This window comes from Alosa alosa, chromosome 14 (genome assembly GCF_017589495.1).
Source record: "Alosa alosa isolate M-15738 ecotype Scorff River chromosome 14, AALO_Geno_1.1, whole genome shotgun sequence".
Classification (NCBI taxonomy): domain Eukaryota; kingdom Metazoa; phylum Chordata; class Actinopteri; order Clupeiformes; family Clupeidae; genus Alosa; species Alosa alosa.
The window spans coordinates 15,248,646-15,258,384 of record NC_063202.1 but is presented as its reverse complement, the minus strand read 5'-3'; the positions used below and the strand labels follow the sequence as shown (position 1 = coordinate 15,258,384).

Sequence of the window (9,739 nt, the reverse complement as noted above, 5' to 3'; positions counted from 1 at the left end):
TTACTGGAAATAAAATATAAGGCCTAAGATGTCAAATCCAGTCACACTTTTAACACACTTAAAATTGGTTTGATTATTTATTTTTTTTTTTTTTGAAACCGAGAGCAACTGTACATGCTTCAACCGTCTGTAGAGAATAAAAGGAAAGACAAGAAAATGTGTTTGAAATACAACTGTCCCTGGTTTAAGGCTATCGATATCCACCTCATCTTTAAAAAAAAGGCAACTTTGCCAACCTCATAGCGCTAGAGAAAACAGAGTGGCGACACTCCCATAGGAGACTGTGGAACAAAATGTCAGCGCTTTTCTATGCCAGTGTCTGGGTTATGGAGACAGTAAAAGTTCCAAAGACTGCCAATCATTTGGTCAGTAGCCAATGAGTTACTAGATCCCGCCCTCTCCTGCTGTCCATAGTGGCGGTACAGCCATACAGAAACATGGGTTTTGAGAACTATGGACCCTTTCAAGAGAGTTCCATTATCAATACATAGGAGTTGGCCCCACGGGGCTTCCTTTTTTTAACATTCCATATGTTATCTTAATGCAGAGGAAGTAGATTGGGGCCCAAATAGAACGTTCAAGCATTGTTTTTGTTTTTATTGTTGAAAGGGTCTATTGAGGCGTACATGAGTGTCGCCACACTCCCTCTCTATGGCTCTGGGCAGCTTCATCTCTCACTCTATCTACTGGCATTATGACCGTGGAAAGCCCACTCCACTAAGTGCAGCATGTTTTAGAAGATAGAATCTTTAGATCTCTTATCTCTACACCTCTTATCAGTCGTACATGATCTGATGTCCGTACATCATACAGAATGTAAAGCTAAAGTGAAGACCTGTACACTCTTATAAAAAATAGAGCTATATATAGAATAACAGAGGAGGACTACAGGCATACCCTTGTATCCCCAAACATTTTATGGCACACTGGCTAACAGGATCCTGCATTTGTACAAAACAACAAAACAATACACTTACACAAATCAGCAAAAATGTGACAGAATAGCCTCTTCGTTCTGGAGGTTAGCGGCTTACTCCGGCTTCACTGACCGGAGGTGTATCACTAAACCACGCACTTGAAGTACTGGTAACCCTCAAATCTATGGGGAAGGGTTAAATCCCCAAACCTCTGGAGAAGGGTTGAACACCCCCCAATCTCTGGGAAGGGTTGAACCCCCCCAAAATGTGTGTGTGTGTGTGTGTGTGTGAGAGAGAGAGAGGTTTAGTTGTCTTCATGCACAGCCTTACGAAGGATCCGCAGACGGGACATAACCTCGTCCCAATCCAGGTATGCTCCCTCCAGATGTCGACGGGAGTTGGGATCCGACACATAGCTCTTGCGGCCATGGAGCAGACGCCAGTTGTCAAAGGTCACCAGGTCGCCTGTGAGATGAAATGGGAGGGATGATGTTGGAAAAAATACCAACTGTACCTATTTATATACTTTTTATATACCTCTGTTCTAGTCTTACTGTTTATGTGTGTTGTGTGTGAACTATAAAAAAAAACATATTCTGATTATCTATAATGGTAAAAACACTGCACATATCTAACAAGAGATGCCACAACTGGTCAAACACAAGTGTCAATAGATTACAACAGAATCAAATCACCTCATTATCCTCTTCACTGTAATCCTAATAAATGTAAAACTACTTTCTAATACATTTGAGGAAGAGGACTAATTTAAAGACCTTAATTTTGACAGATCACAACACATCTACTGTTTACGTGACCCAGGTTAGTGTAATCATTAACCTAAAACCCACACATTATGCAGGGCTGTGCAACATCTGATGTCGGCACATCTGGGGAAATGTCAAAAAGGATCGCTTTCAGTTCTGCCTTTGTGACGTTTACAAATTTCAATGACAAAGTTCTAACCGACATTTAGTCCCAAATTATCACACAGTTGTTCTCCTACTTGCTCTTTAAACACATGTGGCCCCAGAAGACTAGGAATACATACACACACACACACACACACACATAAACACACTCTCACCTGGCTCCATCGTATAGGTGACCATGTTCTCAGGCTGGGTCATCAGCTTCACATAGGTTTTGAGTGAGGTATAAAACAGCTGGACCTTGTCGAGCGGCATGTCCAGCACGGAGTCCCTGGTGGCGTTGTTGTAGTTGATCCTCACCACTCTGCCCTCATTGTCCACACTGTACACGGACACAGACACCGTAAAACAAATGGCCCAAACAGCCAGGAACCAGAAACAGAAAAACAGTTCCAATATTGAACACCAGATGGCAGCACAAGGCTCCCAGTTTTTAAGTAATGGCAGAAACAAACTTCCAAGGCCTGAGGAAGCACACTGTTTTGCTTCATTCTTCTCAGTGGGTTTCCGAGTGCAGTGATGACAGGACAGGGAGATGTGTGTGTGTCAGGCTACTGTGTGTGTATGTGGCTACTGGGCTCACTCGATGACGTGATTTCTGCACTGCATGGCAAAGTTGCAGTAGTCGGTGAGAAGTGTTTATAAGCCTGTGTGTGTGTGTGTATGTATGTATATAAGGACTCACTCAATGATGTGGTTCTTGGACTGCACAGCGAAATCACAGTAGTCGGTGCCGGTGTCCGAGAAGTCGACGCGTAGCGAGGTGAGGGCACGGAAAGCCTCGGGGTCCCGGCGCCGCAGCAGCTCGGCCATGTGGAAGCCGTCCACCGCCTCGCTCTCGCCACCCTCCCGCGCCTGCGCCAGGCAGTGCAGGAACTGGACCTGATGAGACCAGAAATAGCAGGACAGTGAGACAGGCAGTGCAGGAACTGGACCTGAGACCAGAAATAGCAGGACAGTGAGACAGGCAGTGCAGGAACTGGACCTGAGACCACAGAGACACTCAGACCGGAACCAAAGGCTGGCTCTGGCCCCGGCATGACGCCGTATACCATCGGGAGAGGCCAAGTGCAGTGGCATGGAGAGGCTGGGGGCAGACGTGTAGGAGACGGACAGGACACAAGGTCACTACAGCTAAGGCCAATAAAGGAATCATTCATTCATTGAAATTAGCAAATGGATTACCTAGTTATTGAATTAGACCGTTAAACTAAAGACTTAGTATGTTGCCCATCATTCAAATAAGGGCCCAATGACTGTTTTTTTTTTTATTACTTTGTCTGCTGTCCAATCCCTAAGCTTGACTGTCCCTTGTTCATCCTTGGTGACACATCCACAAATGCATTACATTACATTAGATTACATTTAGCAGACACCTCTTGACCAAAGTGACTTACATATGTCAGCTATATTACAAGGGATCACATTGTCCCCGGAGCAACTTGGGGTTAAGTGCCTTGCTCAAGGGCATAACGGTGGAAGCCGGGAATTGAACCGACAACTTTCAGGCTACTGCACGCTAGCCCAGCTGCTTAACCACTACACTACCACTGCCACCGAATGCGAATCCAAACTAGCCAATGATTTCCCAAATGACCAGTTAGTCCTATTCTCTTTTTCAGTCAGCATTACTGTGGTGGTAGCATAGTGGTTAAGGAGCTGGGCTGGCGTACAGAGGCCTGAAAAGTTGTGGGTTCAATTGACATATTATACGTAAGTCACTTTGGATTCACAGTGTCTGCTAAATTAATAAAAATGTAAAATGTAGTTAAAGATCAACAATGTCAATGACACCTGCAAACTTTTCTCCACCTTCAAAACACTACCCGACCTTTTGCCTCCTTCTCCTGCTACCAACCTTAAAGCTGATACTATTGCCTCATTTTTACACCAGCAATCACACATGTGATAAAAGCTTCAGTGACTTCTGGCACATTTCCCACAGCATTCAAACAGCTCAGCCCTCGGTACACAAGCTGCCTTCGATATGGTTATCCAGCGCATCTTACTTTCTGTTCTCTTAAACACACAGCACATTCCGTGAGACGTGAGCATGTGGGTGTGCAAAGAACATGTGCTTGTTGGCTCCGATGCCAAAGAGGACACAGGAGTGCGGGTGGAACGAGTGATGGCATACATCTCCCACAATGCTTGTTTTCTTTTCATCTGCTCACAGGCTTCTGGGTGGACCACCTGCGCAATGTCCAGCTATTGTTTAGGTTCAATGGCGTGCTGCATAGCAAGTATATGACACACATAGCACATGTGCGTACGTGTGCGTATATAGTACATGTGTGTGTGTGTGTGTGTGTGCACGGTATGTGTATGTGTGTGTGTGCCCTTTTGTATGTGTGTGTATGGGCGTACGTACGTGTGTGTGTGTGTGAGTGCGTACAGTATGTGTGTTTGTGTCTGTGCAAACGTGTGTGTGGTGTGCCTGTGTGTGTCTGTGTTTGTGTATACATGCGTGTGTGTGTTCTCTCACCCCTGGTGGATGGTGCAGTGCTGGGTAGTCTGTGTGAAGGCTCAGTTTGCCCGAGGTGTAGGCCACGTTGTTAGCCATGGGTTTGTCCTGCACCTGCCACGTGTGTCTGCACATTTAAATAGGCACAGACAGACAGGGGGTTAAATATCCCAAGTGCCTGGAGGTGAACGACATGGTGAAAACATTTCAGGAGCACTTCTATTTTATAAACAAAACACTGAAACACCAAACTCAATACATACAACACTTCACACTGTTATGACGACGAACAAACACAGAGGAGGAAGCATGTCTTTATCTAGACACAGTTGGACTATTTGGAATAACACCCCAGCATCTAAACATAGGACTCCATCTATTTGGCTCTCTCTTTCTCTCTCTCTCACTCACACACACACACACACACACACAGCTCCAGACAGCAGTAGTAGATGAAATCTCTGTCAAAAAAGCTTGACTGCTAAGTCAGGCTTGTAGATCAGACAACCTCTGTCCAACCATATTACTGTACTTCCAGGAGAATGACCAAAAGTGGGCGAGCGTTTGGAGCGAGAGGATTAAACTGTTGAGAGAGGGTCAGAGGCGGGCGGGGAGGACACCACTGCGGCCGGCCTCCAAAGGCCCTGTGCCTAGTGCTTTACATCTGCAGGGCTGCTTTGATGGTTGAACTGAAAGCGTTGGACTCCGATGAAATAACAAAAGGGAGGAAATGGGGAGAATTGTGTGTGTGTGTGTGTGTGTGTGTGTGTGTAGTGTGTCTGCATGTGGTGTGTGTGTGTGTGTCTGCGTGCGTGCCTGTGTGTGGTGTGTGTGTTTGTGTGGTGTGTCTGCATGTGGTGAGTCTGCATGTGGTGTGTGTATGTGTCTGCATGTGCGTGTCTGTGTGTGGCGTGTGTGTGTGTGTGTGTGTGTGTAGGAGAGAGACAAAAGAAAAGTCAGAGCGACAGAGCGGCAGTGGACTTTAAAGCCCTCTGTAATAGCAACAAGCCCCCTTCTCCACTCCGCTCCGCTACAGTCAGCCCACAGCTACCACCGCCATGAGCTCATGCGCTGGCAGCTGCGCTGATTTTTGTTCCCGTCTCCGAATCGAGCGTGTCAGGTAATTCCCCCGGCTGGCGGGGCTGATCCCAGTCTAGCGCTGAGCGCCGAGTGCCTAGCGTGGAGTCGGTCGTGTGGTAAATCACTCAGGAAGCCACTGCTCGGGAGGCCCGGTGAGACTCTCTACTCGGAAACCACACGGCCCCTCGGCCAGAGCAGAGTCCTTCCCTTTATACCGGCGTGGGAGGAGGAGAGCTTTCTAGGGGCTAGTTTGTCTCAGCTTCAAACAATCACTGTCCAGTCATGCAAATCTGTGCAGGGCTTCACCCCTGTAACCACGTAAAATGCACAGGACGGTTTTACATGAGGTCATCCATCATGCATAGCTTGATGGACAGCGCTGCTCCACTCACCCGTAGAAGGTTAGTCTCAGGTAGCCGATGCGCTCGCTCAGACGCGCCACCTGGCCCTGCTCCGCCGGCGCCCCCTTCAGGTAGACGATGCCCACGCGGCGCAGAGCCAGCAGCCAGTCCAGCGCCGCCTTGTCGTCGTGGAGAACCTCCTGGAAGCTGGCGGTGGGGATGCGTAGGTCCGAGGCCCAGTACTCACGCTCTGCCGTGCGAAACAACACAGGAAGCGCGGGAAGCTGTTAGCCTGCGATTTGATTGGGCTTCACGCAGACACACTGTTACGCTAAATCACTCTGGAGCGCAGAGAGAGAGAGACCGGGCCAATCAGCCGCCAGTGTCATGGATTAGGAGACATCCTGCTCCCACACATGTTTGCATTTAGAAATAATTGGAAGTCTAGACCCCGTGGACCTTAATGATTAGTTAATAACCGCTTGTGTATTTACAGAGATGACGGGCTAAGACATTTAAGAGGCTGCAGTTTGTCAACCATAGAACTGGCCTAAAGACCCAACTCAATCACACAAGGAGAGAAATGGGGTGGGGGGGGGGGGCAGTACACAGAGGCGCTGAGAGACTGAATTACACTGGTGTCTGTGAGAGAGAGCACAGCATCGCACCGCTGCCTGGACTGCACGTACGAGCATTAAACAGAATGTCTTGTCAGGAACAGGGGCCAAAACACGGTGGTCGGAACAGTCTGTGAGGGGAGACGAGCTGCTTGCGTGAACAGCCCAGCACCGCCCGGCTGACAGTGGAAAATCTCCGGGCTCCCTCGCTCGCTCCCTCGTGCTGTTGGCAGAACCAGCGTTTTTCCATCGCCGCACTCTCTAGTGGAGGCCGGCCGCTCCGCTCGGCCACAGCTGCAGAGCACATCTCTGCTTGTGTGCGGCTCAAGCACACACACACACACACACACACACACACACACACACACACACACACTGTATCACTCTGCTCTACTCCTGCCCTCAACTCGCCCTCCCATCATTTATCAGTCAGAGGTCGCACACACACACACACACACACACACACTGTATCGCTCTGCTCTACTCCTGCCCTCATCTCCCCTCCCATCGTTAATCAGTCAGAGGTCACACACACACACACACACACACACACACACATGGCCTAGATACACAATTATGTGAGGTGGTTGTAGATTTTACTCTTTCACTAAAACAAGTGAAGCACTGATATGGAAATTGATAGCTAATATGATTGTTGATCATTTAATAACACACTGTTCACTACCAACTGTATAATGAAGCTACTGTACCTTCATTACTTTTTTACAAAAAAAAATAAGCATTTGATTTCTGATTAACATTATTCTAGGTATTAAACTCATTTTATTTCTCTTAATCCTCTTTCCGGTGGAATGTAATTTTTAACTCAAAATAATGTTGGATGAGTAGCTTGTGCATCCCTACCAAGGACACACAAAATGGAGATTATTCAGATTTATGTGGCAACAAATGTAGAACATGCGGTGTATTACTCTAGTGTATCTAGTCAGCTCCCGCAACAAATAAAATAATTGCCACCGTTTTGCCAACTGTTTTTATCACTGACATTCATGAACCTAATTTAAAGGCAGGCAAAGTGTTTGTCAAGTTCTCGTGCATGAACTACAGTATAGCTGTCGTGTTGCATGTGGGAGTTTTGGAAGGACTCATCCATGTTTACACTAAAGGTCTTACCCATGGTGTTCAAGTGCAAGACAAATCTATCTATCTATCTATCTATCTATCTATCTATCTATCTATCTATCTATCTTATCTATCTTATCTATCTATCTATCTATCTATAGATCAAAATAATCAAATACGTTTGTTATACTTACAGTAACAACTATACTATACTATGTTAGACTTTGTACATTGCACATTATTCAAATCAGTTTTTCAGTTGCTGTTCGTCCTTGGTGACATAAACATCCACTTAGACACCCCAAGCTCAGCAGACTTCATGTAGCTGGTACACTCCTTTGACCTACAATGGGTCCGCAGCCCTCCTACTCACAAAGCTGGCAAAGAGCTTGATGTCATTCTCACTTTGAACTGTGCCACAGATACCCTAACAGTCACGGCTCTCCACGTATCAGACCACTGTTTCATCCAGTGTTTCACTGTGTTTCTGTCGGAACAACACCCTGTTCCTCCACCTATGGTCTCATTCCTCCACATTCCTTGATCCAGATCGATCTGGCTTCAAGAGCGGCCACTCAATCGAGACAGCTCTGTTTGTCTGTGACAAAAGCCTTCAAAGAAGCCACAGGAACAGCTCAATCCTCTGTACTCATCCTACTTGACCGCTCAGCTGCCTCCCATATGGCTACCTACTGCATCCTACCTCTTAAACATGTGCATCAAGAACACAACACTTCCTGGTTTGAATCCTACCTCACCTCAACGCACCTTGGTGAGGACAGCTATCCGCATTTCACTACGGCACCACAGGGCTAGTACCCCATATACTGCACCTTGATTGCTCTTGGACAAAAGCCTCAGCTAAATGAATAAATGTAAATGCCATTACTGACATGTGCCCAAGTAATAGGAATGCACAGTTTTCCTGATGTTCTCTTCAAAGTTAGGCCAACAAAAAAAGGGTTCCCTGTGAGAGTGGATTGAGTCTTAAGATTTCCAGATTTCTTAGGCTGGAAAACCGCACAATTACGGCATTATCTAGTCCTCTGCCCACTGGTTTCCCTTAGGTAGGGGCCATCCATCTTTCCCCAAACCCTTCAAAATCACAGTGCCCAAACCTCAACGCTTGGCAGCCGGCATGAATGGGGTGGAAAACTTGTGCAGTATACACAGAGGAGCACTAACAACAGCACAGAGTCATCCGTCTTGTCTTTCAGAAAATCGGATTGTATGACTCTTTGTCCCTAGATCTTCACTGTACAGATGAGAACCATTATAAAACAGGCATCTGAAATCACCTTTTCCAAATCTAAAATACGGAAAGTCTGAAGCACCAGTAATATCCGACATGGAAGTTGAACAGTACATCATCTGCCATTCTATGAGCAGCAGCAGCAGATGCCTACTTTATGGAACAGTCAGGAGGTAAAGAAGAACATGTAGCCACACAAGATCATGTTACTGTCTGAACAGCAAGCACACCTTCATGATGTCTACATTCCTGACCAAGCCACAGAGGAAATAAACATCCCTGATCAGCCGTCTATCTCTCTCTCCGTCTCTCTCTCTCTCTCTTTCTCTCTCTCTCTTTCTCTCTCTCTCTCTCTGCTCCACTGGGAAGGCACCCCACAAACCCTAATCTCCTACAGCTGTCATGTGCACATTACAGCTGGTGCATTACAGGGAGAGAGTGATGTGAAGCCATCCACAGAGAGAGAGAGAGATTTGCGGACCAGGCATCATGGGATTGGGGGTGAGAAAATGAGGAGAGATTTACAGGATATCCGACTGAATGAGCACACTCATTCATCAGGAGATCAGGAGGTACAGGAGCAGAGGTAGAGAAACTGAGGGAGAGAGACAGAAGAAGAAAGAAAGAAAGAAAGAAAGAAAGAAAGAGTGACCAAGGGAAAGGGGGGGGGTAGCGGGGAAAGAGGGAGAGAGAGAAACAGAGGGAAGTGAGAGGGACAAAGAGAGAGAGAAAGACAACAAGAGAGAAAGAGAGAGAGAGAGAGAGAAAACATTCATCAGGAGATCAGGAGGTACAGGAGCAGAGGTAGAGAAACTGAGGGAGAGAGACAGAAGAAGAAAGAAAGAAAGAAAGAAAGAAAGAAAGAGTGACCAAGGGAAAGGGGGGGGGTAGCGGGAAAGAGGGAGAGAGAGAAACAGAGGGAAGTGAGAGGGACAAAGAGAGAGAGAAAGACAACAAGAGAGAAAGAGAGAGAGAGAGATTTATGGACCAGGCATCATGGGATTGGGGGTGAGAAAATGAGGAGAGATTTACAGGATATCCGACTGAATGAGC

General features: G+C 46.8%; 1 protein-coding gene across 1 annotated transcript in view; it reads right to left on the bottom strand.

Moving 5' to 3' along the window:
• Positions 1–498: 498 nt before the first annotated feature.
• Positions 499–9,739, bottom strand: part of bbox1 (butyrobetaine (gamma), 2-oxoglutarate dioxygenase (gamma-butyrobetaine hydroxylase) 1) — a gene marked incomplete at its 5' end in the record, with an annotated part of 15,428 nt that continues 6,187 nt past the window's right edge. Inside the window, 5 exons of the mRNA XM_048263705.1 lie at positions 499–1,382; positions 2,005–2,171; positions 2,535–2,731; positions 4,335–4,440; positions 5,786–5,984. Of these exons, the coding sequence (XP_048119662.1) occupies positions 1,222–1,382; positions 2,005–2,171; positions 2,535–2,731; positions 4,335–4,440; positions 5,786–5,984 (830 nt within the window). The remainder of the gene's footprint in view (positions 1,383–2,004; positions 2,172–2,534; positions 2,732–4,334; positions 4,441–5,785; positions 5,985–9,739) is intronic.